General features: G+C 43.9%; 1 protein-coding gene and 1 long non-coding RNA gene across 2 annotated transcripts; one reads left to right on the forward strand and one right to left on the reverse strand.

The window, feature by feature from the left end:
- Positions 1-195: 195 nt before the first annotated feature.
- LOC148887501 (uncharacterized) lies at positions 196-9,849 on the reverse strand. The gene is made up of 3 exons (XR_016117667.1): positions 9,722-9,849; positions 1,334-1,368; positions 196-1,124 (listed from the first exon to the last, which is right to left on the reverse strand). It is a non-coding gene; the product is annotated as an uncharacterized LOC148887501 (long non-coding RNA).
- metrn (meteorin, glial cell differentiation regulator) lies at positions 9,803-14,891 on the forward strand. The gene is made up of 4 exons (XM_089016058.1): positions 9,803-10,046; positions 10,722-11,161; positions 13,259-13,318; positions 13,955-14,891. Exons 1-4 carry the CDS (start codon positions 9,958-9,960, stop codon positions 14,266-14,268), a joined length of 903 nt encoding a protein of 300 aa, XP_088872184.1. The 5' UTR covers positions 9,803-9,957; the 3' UTR covers positions 14,269-14,891.
- The last annotated feature ends 6,084 nt before the right edge of the window (positions 14,892-20,975 follow it).

Genomic DNA, 20,975 nt, shown 5'->3' on the forward strand with positions numbered 1-20,975 from the left:
TACTAATTGAATTAAAGGAGTTTTGTTCCAGGATTGGAAGATGAATTTATCTTATGTGTGAGGTGCTTGATCATAAAAAAATCTTGACATATGTCGCTTTGTCTTTAGAGAAATAAAGAGAGCAACAGAAAGAGACATAATATGCATATTTGTTCCACTGAAGAACGTGTCTGAGGTGTACCTGTGAGGCAGATCTCAAACACAAGTCCATCCTAGTAGTTTCGTCCACGATTCCATTGATATGCACGACCTCTTCCTGTTAAGAAAAATCAGCTACGTCCCTGTAGAATCACAGAAAAGTAAAATCAAGCTTCATAAGATCCTCTATCACAATTTAAATATTATTCTTCAGGAGGATCCCGCCCACAGAGAAAATGCAGCTCACACAGAAAACTCCATCGATGACCCCTTGTGACCTCTTTAAGGCCTTTAGAATACAAAGAACATTCCGATATTACCTTGGGTGAATTAACCAGCTCGTGATGGTCACTTTCATCCCATGGTGTGAAGCCTGTGCAAAGGCTTGCATGAGGATTAGCGCACATCCCAAAAGCAAACACACAGATAAAAAAATGAGTGCAGGAAAGGGGGCATGGGGATGGGAGGGAGTCACCATGACTGTGTGTGACCCCCCCCCCCCTCAGCTGTGTTTACCCATTTACACCAGTTCGATCCCACAGAACTACCACCCACCCAAGGACTACTAGCACAGGGATGCTAAATCTTTGGCTACAAAGTAATCACAATACTCAGACTGCAGTATTGTGAAGGACTTTAAAAAATGTACATAATAATAATAATAACAACAACAACAAAACACGTTTGCGTGATAATTTGTGTGAAGTTACACACCTGCAGAGCAATCCTGCAGTGATAAATAAGAACGATCAGAGGGATGAGCATTTTCTTGGCACAGGATTAGGATTGATATAGAAACAAAGTCTCACACATGCGGTTTCAAGTGTTTACATTCAAAATGGCCGTCATTGTGTCTGGCATCCCAACCGTCGTCGCCTCCTCCCCACTCCATTGAAATGCGCTCTCTGCCCTCCGCACCAGCTGGCAGAGCTTCCCCCGTCACCTCGGCGACGAGATGAGGAAGTTGCCCGGCTCCTCTGGCACAGCTGAAAGACAAACACTTCCTGATTGATTTTCTCCTATCCGAGCCGTTAGTCCAAAGAGCGTCCGGCAAAGCCAAAATGGGTGAACACACTCTTCCTTAGCGTTATGGTTCAAATAGGCAAAACAAAAGCAGCATTCATTAATATGGCCCGGCCATTTGTTGAGTGAGTTTGCTCACTTTGACAGAAGAAAAAGTACATGGTGGTCTTACCTCATGACACGTGTCAAACTTTCTCATCTGTTCACCTGTGGAATAATTTTGATTGGATTAGCCTTTATTGCTCTTGCAGTGGTGAAATTTTACATTTCACAACCGTAAAGTGATAAAAATAAGAGGGAAGGAAAGGAAGAAGTCGAAAAAGAAAATACAGGAGATGCTGTAAAGGCAGAAAACACTCGCGGCGCCATCTTGAAGTCAAACAACTTCCATCTAACACATTCACTGCCAGACCATGTGCAAAAATGTGTCCACTACAGTGCCAGGGTTTTTGTCATTGTCACTCCACACCCACAGAATGTTGACTTTTAGGACGACATAAACATTCAATACAGCGTAAGAAATCTCTTCTTTCATCAGAAAAAAAGAGTTAAAATCTAAATTGTATGGGATTTATATGGAGTTATATGAGTTTGAAATGGGGGCAGCTGTCCAAAATACAATGCAAAACATACATATTGGTTTAGATAGCGCTTTAACAACAACTGAAGCTAGCACAAAGCGCTAACATAGGAAAAAGGGAAATGCTGCCCCCCGTGTAGAAGGGAAAACACATTGCCAGAGTTCTGACCAGCGCTTTATCAGCACTCAAGCATGAAAAAACAAAACCTGAACCAATTTAGGAATGGCACTGTATGTCTTATTTTCAATTCTTGAATAAATTTGTGAATGGCAGTTAAAAAGCAATGTTATTTTTGGGGCAAAAAAACACCTTTGTTTGGACAAAAATACCACTCCTCCATGCCCTTTGGGGGGGTCAACACACCCACACACACACGTAAATACCACCTTCCCAAAACATACCCCCACACAGTGTGGATTGATGTGTGACGGCTGGAGGGGGGGCAGGATGGCGGCTGCTGTTGTGGTTGGGTTGGCGGCGAGGATAGTGGAGACTGGGGGGTTGCGGGGTGGGGGGCTTTTGGAGCACTTTTGGAGGGAAATCAACCCTCCTGTGTCTGACTTCTACTGAGGAGACCACAGTTATCATTGGACCACCACACTGTGGCCTCTCCCCCTCCTCCCGTAATTCCCCTGGGGTCATGCTCTCTGGGTCAGCGACCCCCCCCCCACCCCTCCCCGCTAGCCTAAGACATACATAATGAGCTCAAGGCTGATTGTGTGTGTGATGTGAGCATGCCGAGACATGACATGTCGCCAACTTTGGAGATGTTTGGCGTAATTGTGTGGTATACTTTGGATCATGAAGACTTCCTTTGCACCGAAAACAAGATGGACGGATCCAAATGGGTGTCCGCAATGGTGTCCATCGGTAGTCAACTAAAACAATCGCTCTACTTGTTGTCGGCAGATTCCAAAATGGACGATAATTCGATCAACTTTGCATTTTCTCTCCAAATTCCAAGCTGCGTTATGTCATGTGTAAAGTATGTCCTCAGTGGGGACGTCCCGTCCCCCTCCATCTTTGATTTCCTACGCCTGCCGTCCAAATTTCCATCACAAACCTCTCACCCCGAGTGACCTTTTTCTTTTTTGTCGTTGAAGAGGCCCTGATTAGCAAAGATAGGATTTTTTAAAAAACCCTCCATCTTGAAATATGCCCCCCGTGTGGAAGGCAAATTTGGGACAATCCTCCAGGCTGGAATTATTCAGCTCTTTCTTGCATCCGCTTTACGGTCTTGGTTTCTCATCACAGTTGAGTGGTGAAAGAAAGAGAGAGCCTTCTTTCTTTTTTTTTTTTTGAGGAAGAGGCAAAACCAGACTGCGGCCATTAATTTGTTTCTTTCATGGAGGAAATACAGAAACGGTAACGTATGAGACCCATGCATTCACAACTTCTTAAAAAGTCAAAGTAATTTATTATAGTACCTATGCTTGTTTGTGACTGTAAAATGTCCTTGAGAGCTATTATTATTATTGTTAATATTATTGTCAAATATGCTAATATGCATGACATACAGTACAGATGAAATTACTGTCCTCTCGGACCCAGCGTGCAAGGCACTTATACCATGGCAAAAAAACACACACAAAAACACACCAAATAGTAAAGAGACCCCCCCCCCCTAACTGCCTATCTAGCACTATGTATCCACACCTGTTCAACGGACAGTTAGGATGGTGGAAAAATCAAATACTGCAAGAATCAAGACAGGGGTTAAAAAAAAATCATATTGGACCCTCCGCACCCTGCCCACCACCTTTTCCAGTTGTTTCTGAGATTACACTAAATAATGAGATTACTTGGGCAATAAAGATGATTCTGATGAATGTTTTCCAATCCACCTGCTTGCATGAGAATGTTGCCGCCAAATACACCCCCTCCCCCGCCCCCCTGGAGGGACAACTGAACTGATACCCTTGAAGTAAGAGGTGTGTGTGGCGGACAGGTGGGGGTAATGGTCGGGGCTTGGTTGCATGGGGGTTTCATCATAAATGGAGTCAGGGAGTCACCCGATTTTGGCGGCGCCTTCAAGCATTTCACCCCCCCCCCCCCCCCCTAGTTTCTCTTAACAAAGGGTTCTTGAATGGCAACACCAAAAAAAAAACAGGTTACAATGATGAGCCCGGGGGTGAGTTTTTTTGTTTTGAGGGATAGGTGCAGAGGGGTGGGCCATTTGGTCTCAGGATGTGGTTCACGTTGATAAAGTAGACTGAATAGCATTGAAAGATAGAAATGAGGTTTCACACATTTGCTTGGTGTGCAATTTTAATAATAATAATCATATATTTCAGTTATAAGCGCCTTTCAAAACTCTTAGTCACAGGATACATTTTCCTATGGGTGAGCAGCGGCAGCCAAACGCGCCAGCGTTCCCTCAACTTGGAAGTAACTCAAGTAGATAGAAAGCTAGCTAGCTAGTTAACAGATAGCTAAATAGCTAATGCAACAAAACAATACGTACTACTAATAAGTAAGACAAAAAAACAAACATGCACAAAAACGTACCTAAATTTAGGTATGTGCTAATTTTGCTCATAGTGTTCATTGAAATGTGGGAATCGTCATATGGAGGAATCATTACACTTTCACGAAAACAAAAACTACAAAAAAAGAAAAATCAGGATGAACTCATTCACAAATTTATTCGGGAATTGAAAATATGACGTAGAGCACCAAGCCTGAATTTGTTTGCTCGATAAAGCGCTGGTCCGACCTCTAGCAAGGTTTTCCTTTCCACACCGGGCAGCCTTTCTCTTTTCCCATCTTAGCGCTTTATGCTAGCTTCAGTAGTTGTTAAAGCGCTATATAAACCAATATGTATGTATTGCATTGTATTTTGGACAGCCGCCCCCATTTCAAGCTCATATAACTCAAGACCCATATCCTTTAGGAATTAACACTTTTTTTTTCCTGATGAAAGAAGACAATCGAAGATTTCTTATGCTGTATCGAATGTTTATGTAGTCCTAAAAGTCAATATTTTGTTGATCCTGGAATTCAGGTGACAATGACAAAAACCCTGGCACTGGAGTGGACACATTTTTTGCACATCTGGCAGTGAATGAGTTCAAGTTTGATCACGGTAAATGACCGTAAAAGCCCCTTTCTGAAAACTTTTTGCCCCAAGCTCAAAAGCCGGCGTTCCCATCTTGGGTTACAAAGTGTCGGAATCGTCTAATTTTATGACGTCTCGGAGATGACATTCAATCCGCTGAGACGGCGGCCGGCGTCACGCCGAGCGCCGTTCGGATTCGCCACGCAGAGGGTTAAAAGCGGAGATTGAACAGCTGTGGATCAATTTTTCCCGCGTGAAATGTGACCCGATGAGTTGTTATGTGCTATGAGAGGCAGTCTAGAGTTTGTAATGAGGGGCCGTCGGGGATATAATTTATCGGTATACACTTGTATAATATCATTGATTAATTTCTGTAGTGTGTGCGAGTGAGATGAAATTTTTCATAGTGCGCATGTACGAGATGCAATTTTCAATTGTGACTCCGTTGGCTTAGTTTAGGTCAAGGCATTGGCATGCGTCCATTGTCTGTGCAAGCCCCTTGTTGAAAGGTTGGAGGGGGAGTGGAAGAGTTGGGGTTGGGGGGCTTAAAGTTTAGTTCCAAGTCTGTTGATGCATGTGCGCTAGAAGGCTAATTACAATGTGCACGGCCCGGGATGACCTTCGCTGACCAAGCTCGATTGAGAGGAGGAGGAGGAGGAGGAGGATGAAGAATAGTCGCGCAACAAAAGGAGGGGAAAAAAACGGGAGCAGGCATTCTTTGGGTGGGTTTGTTGCACTTTACGAGAGTTGAGATGTGAGAGTGAAAAAAGCAATTATTTCTAGCGCTTACTCTGCCTGGGAATTAGTTTTGAAACTTTATTTTATATGTTATGAACTCATTCACTGCCATTCATGAATTTAATCAGGAAATATGACAGAGCGCCATTTCCGAATTTGTTTGGGTTTTGTTTTTTTTCATGCTTGGGTGTCGATAAAGCGCCGGTTAGACCTCTGGCAGCATTCCCCTTATTTTCCATGTTAGCGCTTAGCTGTTAAAGCGCTACATAATCCAATACGTATGCATTGCATCGTATTTTGTGCATCCACCCTCATTTCAAGCTCATATAACTCCAGACCCCTATAATTTCAGAATTAACTCTTTTTTTTCCAATGAAAGAAGAGAGTCTCAGGTTTCTTCCGCTGCATTGAATGTTAATGTAGTCCTAAAATTAAATATTCCGTGGGTCCTGGAATTCGAGTGGCAATGACAAAAACTGGCACTGTCGTGCACACATTTTTGCACAGTGAATGAGTTAATGGGCCAATTGGGGAAAATGACTAAATTGATCAAGAAATGATAACCTGATCACTTGAAATAATCCAGTGGCAAAGAAGCCGATCGGAGGAACCATTTTGCCCGCCATAACGATGCATTTGGCCCCCCCCCTCCCCGAAAAAAATAAAAATTCCAACCCTTTTGTGGTCTCGTCCATTGTGTTCCAACAAGGCCTATTGAAATGTGGACGTTGGTGGGCAACGCCAACATCTGTCTTCCTTGTGGACATATGCAAAAACGCCGAGACCAGCCATTGTCAATCCTTTTTTGGAGGGACCGCGAGCCGTCATTTCAGTTTCCCTCCAAATCGATCCGGCCAATAAGAAGCCGTGATGGCGATGGGAAGGCGAGGGGAGCTGAAGACAGCGCCAAACCTCTGTCTTGTTTGCATGTTTTCCTTTTTTTCTTCAGTTATTTTCAATCTGACTGTGAAAAAAAAAAGATTTTTGATTGTTCATGCTTGGGTGCTGATAAAGCGCTGGTCAGTCCTTTGGCAATGTTTTTTCTCTTCCACAAGAGGGGCAGCATTTCCCTTTTTTCCACGTGTGCGCTTTGTTAAATTTGTTAAAGCGCTATATAAACCAATATGTATGTATTGCATTGCATTTTGACAGATGCCCTCATTTCAAACTCATATAACTCCAGACCCCTATTATTTAGGAATTAACTTTTTTTCTGATGAAAGAAGAGAGTCTAAGGTTTCTAACGCTGTATTGAATGTTTATAAAAATCAATATTCTGTGGGTCCTGGAATTTGAGTGACAATGACAAAAACTGGCACTGGAGTGGACGCATTTTTGCTCATGTCTGGCAGTGAATGAGTTAAAAGACTGTTTACTTTGAGGGAAAACTTCTCCCGCATGTGCTTTGGATGCGGAGGAATGTCGGTATCAAAGGAAATAAAAGTTTGCGTCCCGTTATTTGTTTGTACAGTTATAAATAATCCAAACCCAGGATGAATTTTGACCTAATATGAATTTTATGTGGTCAATATTTGCTGGGAAGTGATTCGAAAAGACCCCCCAAAAAAACTCGGGTTGACTTTCAACCCCATTTTGGACACCTGCAGCCTGCCTCGTCCCATCATTCTGCAAATGGACTGTCCCGGGGGGCACGCAGCTGTGACCTCTGAACCCCAGACGCCATAATTAAGTTATATATAGAGCCGACGGATGCATAATAGCGGCAAAAAAAAAAGACCAAAAAGTGTCATGAGAGGTCACTCCAAGTGGAAAAAAAGTAGTTTTGAGCGATCTGAGTCAGAAAAAAACGAAAATAAGGAAAATTGATCTTAATAACGTTCGATTTTTTGCTGCATTGATATTTGTTTTGTTTTTCAAATCCACCATCCACATTATTTGAATAACTTATCGCAGGGGCGGCCAATGGCAAAAAAGCTAGAAATGCGCACGCGAGTATTGTGACATCGAAGCTAAGTGATCTATTACATGTTTGGAAAAGCGTTAGCGAGCGTTCTCATGGCGTCTCTGCGCGTTTCCAGCTGCGTTTGCCATCCAGCCTTTCTGTTTATCTGCTGTCTTGTATTCGCTTCCCTGCTGGGTTTACTTGATGCTAAAACACCCCCCCACCCATCGCCCCCGCAACACACACACGAATTGAGATGGGGGGGGGGGGCAGAAATTTACTGTCAAACAAACAAACGCGCATCAAGATCCTGAGAAAGCGCAATGAGAAAACAGGTGTCATTTTTCACATGTGAGTCTCACGGTGGGGGGGCCTTGGGAGGAGTAAATATCAGCAAAAATAGAAGTGGTAGTAAATCAGAAGTATTCATCTTCCACTTTCAAGCAAATTCCACGTTACTGGAGTAAAAAACATATTAAAAAACATGAACTGCCATTCACAAATTTATTCGGGAATAGCAAATCCGACACCGAGCGCCATTTCCCAATTTGTTCGGGTTTTGTTTTTTCATGCTTGGTTTCTAACGCTGAATTGTAGTCCTAAAAAACACTATTCCGTGTGTCCTGGAATTTGAGTGACAATGACAAAAACCCTGGCATTGGAGTGGACACATTTTTGCACACGTCTGGCGGCGAATGAGTTAAGCTGAACGCTAAAATATAATGTAAAGATGACAGGGAAAAAAAACGTAAGACGTATATTCTTTATCCTCTGCAATGTTCATTGGCTTTCCCATGACCAAAGCAAGCAGGCCAAACAAACAACCTCCACAGGCTCAAAGACACAAAACACGCCAGTCAAGGTTTGCCGCCAATGTGCAGGAATGCTGATTATCGGCGAGGCCGCGACAAGATCTCATTACCAGCAGATAGATAGATGACTCAGTAATGGAAAACAAACAGCAGCCATGGCAGATCAGATGGATTAGCGTTGAGGTGACATGGGAAGCTGGCTAACAGTCATGGGAAACTAGGGAGGCCGCGCTCGTGTTTGCATTGAACACCTTTAAAGCATGCAAACCGTGTGCGCTGAAATCTCGCACAAGAATCCACTTGAAATTGTATATGCAAAAACAATGCAGGTAACTTACGACCGAGTTCCGTTCCGACCAAACGGTCGTAAGTCAAAATGGTCGTAAGTCGTAAATCCATATTCAAAATGTAGAATAGAGATTCGGAGGCTGAATAACACGCAAAGGCCCGCCAGCAGGGACCCGTATATGTCCTGCGGGCCACCCTTTCCCCACCCACCCCCGGCTCAAAACTTCCCACAATGCTTCTTTGGGAATGTTTGAGCGAGAAGACGCGCTAAGGGAAAGTTAACACACACGTCGAGGTCCAGTAAACACAGTTGACACCACACTGTGACGACATCCTCCTCATGTTTGCGCTCACACACAGAACACTGCGCAAATACACAAACATCTCACACATGAACGCCAACTCTCGTATGCGTACAGCGACGCTGTTTGAAGACGTCGCCGTTGGCGCTCAGGTGAGATTTGAATGGGCCACACTGTCTCTACTGTCCAGACGTGGCGGTGCCGGACTCTGCTATGATTGATCCCTACTATCAGGTTGGGGGAGCAGAGGACTACTCCCTGCGGCTACACTGATTACTTCTATTGTCCTGCCTGAGTATACGGTCTAGGACTGGCCTGATTGCCCCATTTGATCTGGTATCACCTCATCAGCATAACTAAGCCTATGTAGCCGAAGAAGTCGGTTGTAGGAACGATCCAAATTGAACCTCACCCCACCGTGGCGATTTAGTGAAGGGTTTTGGTGTTTTATGAAAATAGCTTCGTTTACTCCCGTTTTCAAACCATCTATTTTCTTTTGCTAATGTTTTAACCTCATTGTCGTCAAATGAGTGGTTGCTAGCTTTTAGGTGCATGTGTACTGCAGATTAGTAGTGTAACGCTGATGATTAAAAGAAGTGCCAGCAGTTGCGTTAACTCAGAATGAAAAAATAAGACAAAAAAAGGTTAACATTTACATAGAATTGGAGGGGGGTGACTAGACAGAGCGCTCACATTATCTCACAGGGGTGTATAAGCACTGTGGGGGGCAAAACAATGGAGAATTGTAACATACTTGTGCACTGTCACTCTTTCCTCAGGTCAACCCCCTTCCTCCCTTAGTCCCGAGACTCAAATCCCACCACATCCAAACTCCCCCCACCCCTTCCTACTTGTGAGAGTGGTTTAAAGTTTCCTACCTCGGCTTCTGATTGGTGGCTCCAAGTTTCTTTAGGGGGCGAATAAACTTTGGAGCTTGACTCAGAGTGGAGCAGACAGACAGGCGGTCGGGGTCAGGAGACACATTCTCTGATCTGTGAGAGGATGCAACGCTATGGCTGCAAAGTTAGATAACATTAGATCGGTTTTATAAAGAAGCTCATATTTGGATTACATCATATTTTTTTTTTTAAGTTTGCATGACTTTGATAGAAAGATGCATTTTGGGGGGATTTACGCCGTTTGGATTTTATTCCATGCAGCCCTGTGCAACTATTCTGAGGATCAGTGCAGTTGGAGAGGCAGGCAAGTATTTTATTAAATACTTTACTATTGATTTGTATTTTTTGGTAAAAAAAAAATGTAAATCATGTATTGGCTCATGGGTCCGTTGTTGCAGGACGGCGCTTGTCGGACCACATGTTGAGACGTGTTGGCCATTGAATGTTTTCAAGTCCTCCGTGTTTTAAGGGGGTCACTATAGGGGGGATCGCAGTATTAATCATGAACGCCCACAACTAGGAATATATTGCAACTGTTTAAGGATGTTGAGAGCAAGGCTGAGCTTCACAAATTTGCCAACAGGCGGCGCTTTCCCTCAGATATTTTGTCTTCATTGAAGAATTGTTCGTAGGTGGAAATAGTAGTGTCATCAGCTACACTGGCGACCAATCTCAGGGGTATCTGGTCTCAAGGGGTTGGATTACATTCACTTTAGTCACTCTCGCAGTGCATCCATTTCACAAGTGGATCAGGGACATCATGGTGAAATGTGCATGTCTGCTTACAAGCTAAATGTTGCAAGCTATAGCATCCATTGACGAAAAGAGATTGTCTGTCTCACGTCTCCTGTCACTACTTAAATCCGCTTCAATTCCAAGCCGCGACCGTTCCACATATGCATTGGCACCATGCATCCACCAGCCACAGACTGTCCAACAGCAATATCAATCAAGTAATTCTCTTAATTCTTCATTGCAGTGGTTTGTCCCAGCAGCAAGGCAGCGTAGAGCAGATCTCCCTCCACTGCTCCGAGGGCACCCTGGACTGGTTGTACCCCAAAGGAGCCCTTCGTCTAACCCTATCGCCCCGCCTGCCCTCCATGGCCGTGGGCCCGGGGGCCGGGGGCGGCGGCTCGGGCCTCATCACGGCCTGCGTCAAGCCCTCGGAGCACTTCCACGGCGCCCAGCTCTACCTGGAGAGGGATGGCGTGCTGGAACTGCTTGTCGGGGACCGGCCCGAGTCATCCCCCCCGCCGAGGGTGCGATGCTTCAGCCGCCAGCCGGGGGAGAAGGTGGCGCTCTTCATGCAGGCCACACCTCACCAAGATATTAGCCGGCGCATTGCGACCTTTAGATATGAACTGAGGGGGGACTGGACCGCGCGTCTGTCACTTGAAACCAACCGGATCAGTACTGTTGGTGAGTTTCTCAAGTCACTCATTCCCAAAATTAACTCATTCACTGCCAGACGTGTGCAAAAATGTGTCCACTCCAGTGCCAGGGTTTTTGTCATTGTCACTTGAATTCCAGGACCCACAGAATATTGAGTTTTAGGACTACATCAACATTCGATATAGCATAAGAAATCTTCTTTCATCAGAAAAAAAAAGAGTTAATTCCTAAACGATATGGGTCTGGAGTTATATGACCTTGAAATGAGGGTGACTGTCCAAAGTAGAACGCAACACATACATATTGGTTCATATAGCGCTTTAACAACAGCGGCACCCAAGCATGAAAAAACAAAACCCGAAAAAATTAGGAATGGTGGCTCCACGTCATATTTTCAATTACCCGAATCAATTTGTGGATGGCAGTGAGTGAGTTAAACTGGAGAAAAAAAGGCAGAATATTTCGCTTCAATTTGTCTTATATAAGGCACCAATCTTTTTCTAAGAACGTTGTTATTCCTCAAATTGCAACAATTTTGAAACACATTAATGCTACGTCCATTCATTCCAATGGCAAAGGATGATTTGCAATACAACCAGCCTTGTTTTCAACTTCCTGCATTCTAGTTGGGAAATGCATGAGTACAATTCCACAGCGATGATAGAATACAACCCGAAATTCTCATATAGGGTCTGATAAAGGAAGCCTCAGTGGGATGATTGGATTTGCCGTGAGGAAGTGGGAAAACGTTCCCAAGAGTGGAGGCATGTTGCTTTGGAGTAGAAGCGGGGGGAGTATGGATTGAGGAGGAGATATAGGACGGAGAGTTGCAGTGGAGGTGGGATGGGGGGGTGGTGGTCTACAAAAGCTCACTATGTGGGTCTTTCTCCAGAGTCCACTGCTCTTTGAATGCGTGCCGCTGAAACATTCTGGGATTACTGCCGTCTCCTAGGCAACAGAGGCCTCTCCCCAGCTGAGATGCTCCATTCTTTTGTTGAGCTGCCTCGCTGTGGGTAGACTTGTCTGTAGCCAGAGACCGACAGCCACCCCCCTACATCACCCCCCTAACCCCCTCTAGTCGTTCACATTAAGTTTGCTTTAGGACTGGAGAGGAAGGAATCTCATTTATCAAGATGGGTTTTCAACTGTGGAGAATGCGCAGGGCGGGATAGGGGGCCTCCAGTCAACCGCTAGCGACTATTAAAAATGTCAACCCATTTCACAAACACTTAAATTCCCTGGAAATTTGATATTTTGAAGTGCTTACCTTTAAATCGTTTTGGTCTTGTAAATTCACTAATTCACTGCCATTTATTCAGGAATTGAAAATATGACATTGAGCACCATTCCAGAATTTGTTTGGGTTTTGTTTTTTGATGCTTGGGTGCCGAAAAAGCGCTGGTCAGACCCCTGGTAATGTTTTTTCTATTCCATAAGGGCGCGTGATTTGATTTCCCCATTTTCCATGTTAGCAGTTTCTTTCAGCTTCAGCTGTTATTAAATCACTATACAAACCAATATGGATGTATTGCATTGTATTTTGGAAAGCTGCCCTCATTTTAAGCTCATATAACTCGACCCATATCATTTAGGAATTAACTCTTTTTTTTCTGATGAAAGAAGAGAGTCTGAAGTTTCTAATAGACCGAAAAACATAAAAGGGATCAATTTAAAGGTCATTAAGATCTTTTTAATGGTCCTTTCAATTTACATGAATTAAAAATGGAGGTTTCCCCCCCCCCTATTTAAAGTCAGTCAGTTTATTTTCTTAAATGACCATCATTGAGGTACTCAAACATATCTTTGAAGTCTCGCTTCGCTCCCATTCTTATTATGTCCCCCTCGGAGGCTTTGTGGAGGTGTGACTGCAGACACCCAGGAAGGTTTTAGATGGGCAGGGGGGTGGTTTAGTCTGTAAATGGTGCGCAGCGCAAGAGAACCGTGCACCTTTAAAGTCTGTAAAACTGTAAAAGTAGCAGCTGTCTGTTGGTGGTTGGTCCTTCGGTCCTTTGTGGAGCACATTCCTGAGCATGTCATCTTTTCTTCTGGATTTCTTATTAGAAACCAACTCGGAAGATTTATGCAAGCTCTCTAACCGATTCTCCCTATGTTTCTTCTCATCAGAAGCCTGCAGACCCTGCAACGACACTGAGATCCTAATGGCCGTTTGTACCAGTGACTTTGGTAAGTGGGGAGAGTTTTGTCCCAGAACGTAAAAAGACCTAAGCAGTAGTAGTACAGTGAGTGACGGGCTATTCCACGATAAGGCGGAAGGTATAATTCACATTTACTCGGATGGAAGGAAGGAAACGAGTGAAGAAGAAAGAGGATAAAGTTACTAGACTAGTGATTCTTAATCTCGTTGGAGGCACTGAACCCCACCAGTTTCATATGCTCAGTCACCGAACTCTAACTCTAACTGCAGACTAGACTGACGGTTGGACCTCTGCGGCGGAGGAGCCACCGAACCCCTAGGGTTTGATCGAACCACTGTACTAGACAGAAAGAAACCAGAAGCAATGAAGGATGGGAGGCAGGTCAGAAAGACTGAAAGATGTGAGTAAACGTTGACTGTAGGAGCGACAAAAGGAAAGAACGGGTCTCACCACGACTTTTGAGGGTCTCCATGAACCGGAGTCCGCATCTGTAACAACCAAGAGGAGTCTAGATGTAAACTTTTGCATATCATCAGGACCTGGACGCCTCACCAGACCATAAAATGCAGCATAGGTGAACTTAGTGACAGGATGTGTAGAAATGTAAACTACAAACCTGGTTTAAGTTGATCTAATGGTGATAACTTTGGTCTGGCCTCCACAGTGGTGCGAGGTAACATCCGGTCGGTGGAGGAGGACGAGAACCTCCGCGCCGCAGTCATCAAGGTCAGCGCCACGCGGGTCTTCCGTCAAAAGTACGCCCTCTTCGTCAGCAACGGCCGCATGGCCGCTCGGGGGGACATCCGCACCCTTCTGCAATGCGGCGTCAAACCAGGGCCCGGAAGCTTCCTCTTCACCGGTCGGGTGCATTTCGGCGAGGCCTGGCTGGGTTGCGCCCCCCGTTATAAGGACTTCCTGCAGGCTTACACGGCGGCCAAAGCGGCGCAGCAGATCCCATGCGAACTTGCCGTGGACTGAGCGGGAACTTTTTATTGCTGCTTATCTACGGAACTGAGGCGGAGTGGAACGCCGGGTCGACTTACTTCGAGTCGTGGGGGGAAACAAGCTTTTCTCCAAACGCCTTTTCAGTGCAATAACGGCTTGCCGAGCTGTGACGGTGGCTTTTCGGCCGCCAGAATAGAAGCATTTAGATTGACATGGCAACACAAAAGCGTAAAATCTGATTGGACAAAAACAGTCGAAAATAAACGACATGAACTCATTCACTGCCATTCACGAAATTATTCCAAAATTGAAAATATGACGTCGAGCGCCACTCACGAATTTGTTCGGGTTTTGTTTTTTCATCCTAGGGTGCCGATAAAGCGCTGGCCATGGCCTCTGACACATTTTTGCAGTGAATGAGTTAATCAAACACCCGTAAGCAAAAAAAAGAAAAAAGAAAAACACAAAATGAAAAGCAGAGTTAATCAATAAATACAAAATAGGGAAAACATAGGCTTCCGGATGGGAGTCACAGAAACTCAGGGAATGTACAGAAATGTCCAACGAGTTTTAGTTGGTGACAATTATAAATCAGATGAAAATGCACTGAGTGAAAAAAAGAGAATAAATCGCAATGCTGCAAACACACACACACACACACACACACACACACACACACACACAAATTACCAAAAAAAAACAATAAAAAAGCAAAGTATATGTAGCACGGCGGTGCATTTCGTAATTTAATATATGCGCATACAGATATCGTGAGCATGTACAGTTATTCTGACCGTTGGTGTCAATCAAGTCTGCCGAATGCAACCCGGCGACATGTTTTCAAATCGAGAACGCGAGCAAGAATGGAGGAAAAAAAATACTAAATGTCATTTTCTTGCACTACATCGAAATCTTACCAAATGACTTTTGAGTGCCCAAGTCTTAAGAACTGCCATTTGCTGTGTATATGTGAATACGGGGGAAACAATGTAAATATGTACATAAGAAATTCTAAAGAAGGATGTCAATATTGTTATGTTTTTATTCATGTTTTGTGTCATTCAAATATACTGCAAAAAAAACACTTAAGAAATGTGTGCTTGTTTTATTCAAATTCTCGTTTGGTATGAGCTCCAGGCTAAACCTTTCTCACACATAAGTCACTCGCCCTCGCCATGACCGTAAAAAGCTCACAAATAAAAGGGCAACAAGATTTAGCGTGTGTGCGCAGAGGATGGAATTCCCTTGTCCTCACTCTGCCATTTTCAGGAGCCAGGAAGCAATAAATTGCTATCGAGCGAGCACGCGTCTGAATTGAGGTGCCACATAGTCGCTCTCTCCATCCTGACCGTATGTATGTGCGAGAGCAAATGTATGTGCGAGAGAAGGATTTGACTCGTGTTTCACTTGAGTATGTGACTGTAAAAAGGAAGAAGGGAAGAATGAAGAGGGGAGGAAACAAGGATGGGATATCAAACTCCTCGACTGTGTTTGACTCATTGGAACGATTTTACCATCACATCCTTCTCAAATGTTGGCTTCGGGTTTTTCCCATAACGCTCTTTGCAGCTGTGGGGGTGCGCCGGCTGGCGATTCGGAAAATGCGGTTGACGCATTAGCGCGGAGCAATCGCATTGGCAAAAATAAACATTTTGGGATTACAAATAAGGTTTCACCAGTGCCTGTTACACATGATAAAATGTTACAGAATCCATCAACTATTACAGTATTTTCCGGTGTATAAGGCGCAGGGTCATCTTTTGAAGAAACTCGAGCGTTTTGGGTGCGCCTAATACACCGGAAAATACGGTATGTGATCACTCATCTTCTCCCAAAACAGAAGGAAGGCATTTACTGGCTCGCGCCCCATTTCAGCATACGTTTGTTAAAAGTGACGAAGAAACAGCTGTATCCCTGGCAACCAAACAGGACAAGTCCAGCGTGTCCACCTCAGATCAGCAACCGCCAGCTGAGCGATGGCGTTTCCACAACCGCCCCGGAATCCCGAATTCCCCTCTTCGGACAGCTGGAATTGTGGTTTGGGATTTCGGTGGCGCAGTCACGCAATTATTTACATCCATGCACACTAAAAGAATCAAGACAAGGGCGCGGAAAATCCGACTGGACCCTCCGCATCCTGCTCACCTCCTTTTCCAGCGACTCCCCGGTCAGGCAGGCCTGACTTATTCCGTATTATGTAAAAATATGACGTTATGAAATCAATGAGGGGGAAAAAGGGGGGCAGAATAACAGACTGGTGAGTGGATTTAAGTAGCGACAATGCTACCATTCGTATGCGGGTGTACCGCTAATGACTTGCATAAAGCGAGGCACTTATGAAAAGTGCTCAAGTTGGATGTGGTCATCCGAGGAGGCAGTCGGGCGGGTTGAGAGGTGAGGCCAGAACGCAAAACAAGCGCTAGCATGTTTGCGTGTCCGTGTTATCCCTGTGAAGTAGCGAAGGGAGAAGAGCGAGGAGGCCCCTTTTGTTCCTCAAGAGCCTGCAGATGGCTGTAATCCTTTCCAAAATGCGCACCGAAAATCTATCAAGGCACGAAAGTGGACGTGGTGTGCAGGAACGTGGTCTTGGGTCACCTACCCAACCCCTTTTTATTATATTTTTGGACTAGAGAGGTTCAAACAAGCATCCTGGGGAATGTTCCCGCCAAAATAGTCGATGAAAGGAAAAAGGGAGTTGAATGATGAAGGGCTAAAATCCACACAGCTGCCACCTCCACTCGGGCTTGACGTTAGACCGCAGAGGGGGTGCGAGCACTATTAAATTTGGACGGTTTCAGTTTCCATAATAAATATAAAACAAAATATGAACCAAAAAAATAATGTAAAACAAAATATAATTAAATCATTCACTGCTAGACATGTAAAAAAACGGGTCCACTCCAGTGCCAGGGTGTTTGTCATTGTCACTCGAATTCCAGGACTCACAGAATATTGAGTTTTAGGACAATACAAACATTCATTACAGCGTTGGAAACCTTAGACTCTCTTCTTTCATCAGAAACAAGTAGTTAATTCCAAAATTATAGGAGTCTGGAGTTATATGAGCTTGAAATGAGGGCAGGTGTCCAAAATACAATGCAATACATACATATTGGTTTATATAGCGCTTTAACAAAAGCTGAAAAAAAGCGTTAATATGGAAAAAAAGGGAAATGCTGCCCCCTTGTGGAAAAAGAGGCAATGGCCAGCGCTTTATCGGCACCCAAGCATGAAAAAAAAACAACACCCGAACAAATTCGGATGGCAGTGAATGAGTAAATGTGTTTGTGCGTGTCCTCAAATGGTTCAACGTGTTCTCTTACGTCATCCGTCTTCAAGGATAATAATAATAATAATAATGGCCGCACAATGCACCTGTTTCCATTCACTGTTCCCTGACCAATGAACCGTAAGAGTTTGGCTTCAAATCGAAGACATTCCGAGACAATCGAGACTCAAGTTACCTCTTCAGGAACGTACCTATTGTTGCAGCGCTCGGTGAGTAAAGAGGTAGGGAGGAACGAAACTGTCACTCACGCTCGTTTTGTTATGTTACTAGTATCTCCTTGCACGACGTTCCCCCCCCCCCCCCCCCCTTCCACTCAAATAATTTGCAAGACATGTTGTACAAATAGCTTTCTTTTTATCCCTCACAAAACTATTGGTAAATTTTTTTGGCCTATCTGACCTTCAAAATTATATTCCCTCTCGTTCCTTCAGATCCTCTTCCTCCCTCTACCTCTGTGTGCCCCCTGCCATCTCAGCACAATGGGGGGGCAGAGCTTTCAGCTGCGCTGCCCCCAAACTCTGGAACTCACTTCTTCCCAACATTCGTAACATTGATTCTCTTCTATACACCTTCAAAACCCACCTATTTAAAATTGCAAATGTGTTAATTCCTAAATGATATGGGTCTGGAGTTATGTTAGATTGAAATGAGGGCGGCTGTCCAAAATACAATGTAATCCATTGCTTTGTATGGGGCTTTAACAACAACTGAAGCTGGAAAAATGCGCTAACATGGGGAAACATTTTAAATACTTCCCCTTGTGAAAGGGGGAAACATTGCCAGAGGTCTGGCCAGCGCTTTATCAGCCCCAAGCATGAAATAAAAACCCAAACAAATTCGGCAATGGCGCTCTACGTAATATTTTCAATTCCCATGTAAATTTGTGAATGGCAGTGAACGAGTTAATAATTGCACAGGTGATACAGTATATCCCAAACCATGCGACCAATCTTCTCGCCATTTCCTTCGTTCATCCGAGGCGAACATGTGCGCTGGAATTCTCCCCCAATTAAGACAGGGATTATCCAGGTTCAGTGTGGGAACAGGCGTGAGTGTGGGAAAGCAAAAGGGGTCTCTCTCCTCCTTCCTTCCCCTCAGCCTCATTCTCACTCGCTCCGGTCCATCCCTCCCATGTCGGTCTTTCTCACCCTTTACTGTACCTCAACTTTACTTTTCTCACCCTCAATTCTCCACCGCTCCCTTTTTTCTTGTTTTTTTTTTTTACCCCCAACAACTATTCACGTGAGTCAAGCATTCGTTTTTCCTTCCAAACCTCCCCTTTCATCCCTTCCTTTTTTTATTTTGTCATTATTTCTTTTTTTTTTCATTCTTTCTTCATGCAGCCACCCAGAATCTCTATAGCTTTCACTCCCAATTCTTCAAGGTTTGCTGAAGAGCATGCGACCTGCTTCAAACAGCCCTCTTACACCCCCCACCCTCCCTTTTAGTGCCTCTCTGGCCCGGGTGGTGAAAGCTTGTCTGGAGAGGAGCTCAGGACTTGGCCTGAATAGTCTGACGCCAAAGCGCGGTGGGGTTCGGGGGGCGGGGGGGCAACTTGTCCAAAAAGAAGAGACAGGTGTCGGATAAAATTGCAGTTGAGTTAGCAAGCTAACCATCTTGAGGATAACATACTGTAGCTATCCAAGCATCAAACATGAACTTATTCACTGCCATTCCTGAATTTATTATTAGGGAATTGAAAATATGACGTGTAGGGGTGCCGATAAAGTGCTGGCCAGACATCTGGCAATGTTTTTTCACTTCCACAAGATGGCGGAATTTCCCTTTTTTTCCATGTTACCGCTTTGTTCCAGCTTCAGCTGTTGTTAAAGCGCTAAATAAACCAATATAATAATAATAATAATAATACATTTCATTTATAAGCGCCTTTCAAAACTCTCAAGGTCACATTACAGTAACATGTTACGTTTTTCTGTGGGTGAGCAGTATTGTATTGTATTTTGGACAGTCACCCTCATTTCAAGCTCATATAACTCCAGACCCATATAATTTAGGAATTAACTCATTTTTTCTGATGAAAGAAGAGAGTCTAATGTAATACATTTAATTTCTAAGCGCCTTTCAAAACTCCCAAGGACACTTTACAGACACGGGACTCTACCAGGAAGTAACACAGCAGAAAAGTTATGAAAGGAAGAGGAAAGATGTTTATGTAGTCCTAAAAGTCAATATTCTGTGGGTCCTGGAATTTGAGTGACAATGACAAAAACCCTGGCACTGGAGTGGACACATTTTTTGCACATTGTCTGGCAATAAATGAGTTAATTCAGTCCACATTCTTTTTACACTGCTTGCTGTTCACTTTTCATTGTTGGTTCTCGTGATATTCCCAATCCCAACCTCCCCAAATTCCCACCATCTCTGTATTCTCTCTCGTTATTGTCACTTTTCCTCGCCCAATTTCCCCTACTCTTCCTTGTGTTTCAAAATCAATCTGTTCCCGGCGCACACAAGGCTTGTCCATTCCAATTACGGCCCCCCCGTCCCGCCCCCAGGGCTCACACGCCGTGGGCCCGCGAGCCCCGTTCTCATTAAGCCCGTATCAATTAGGCATTAACCTCGTGAAACAAAGGGGCTCTTGACGAACAGCTCATGTGAGGGACTTCCTCTGCATGGCTTGCCATCTTAGGGAGATGATAAGCTTTTTATTCCACCAACTGTGCTGGCCATAAAACAAATCTGTGTGTACAACAAGTGTCAACAACCAAACAGAACAGAGAGGAAGTTGAAAGTTAGCACGAGATGCTAAAAAAAAAAAACCGCATAACATTGATGAGGTTTGGCTTATGAAGTATTTAAATGGGCGGTATGGATTTATGTCCTGTGTCCATTAAAGTCTGGACGTGGGGGACATTTTGTGTTCAAGCAGTATCGATTTCTAAAATGGACACACGGGCCAGATTAACTCATTCACTGCTATTCACAAATGTATTCAGGAATTGAAAATATGACGTAGAGCGTCATTCCCGAATTTCTTCCAGTTTTGTTTTGTTTTTCTTCATGATTGGGTGCCGATAAAGCACTGGTCAGACCTCTGGCAACGTTTTTTCTTTCCCATTCCCCTTTTTTTCATGTTAGCGCTTTTTTTCCAGCTTCCGCTGTTTTCAAAGAGCTATATGAACCACTATTTCATACTATATATATATTATATATATATAATATATATATAATATAATATAATATTATATATATTTCATATATAATACTTTTCATATTTCATTGTGAAATATTTCATATTTCACAATCCATATCCATATCCATATATATCCATATTTATGTATTGCATTGTATTTTGGAAGGCTGCCCTCATTTCAAGCTCACATAACTCCAGACCCATATAAATATGGAATTAACTCTTTTTTTTCTAATGAAAGAAGATAGTCTAAGGTTTCTAACGCCAAAAAGAATGTTTATGTAGTCCTAAAACTCA

This window comes from Hippocampus bargibanti, linkage group LG15, assembly GCF_051943395.1.
Source record: "Hippocampus bargibanti isolate YZ-2025 linkage group LG15, ASM5194339v1, whole genome shotgun sequence".
In the NCBI taxonomy this organism is placed as follows: Eukaryota; Metazoa; Chordata; class Actinopteri; order Syngnathiformes; family Syngnathidae; genus Hippocampus; species Hippocampus bargibanti.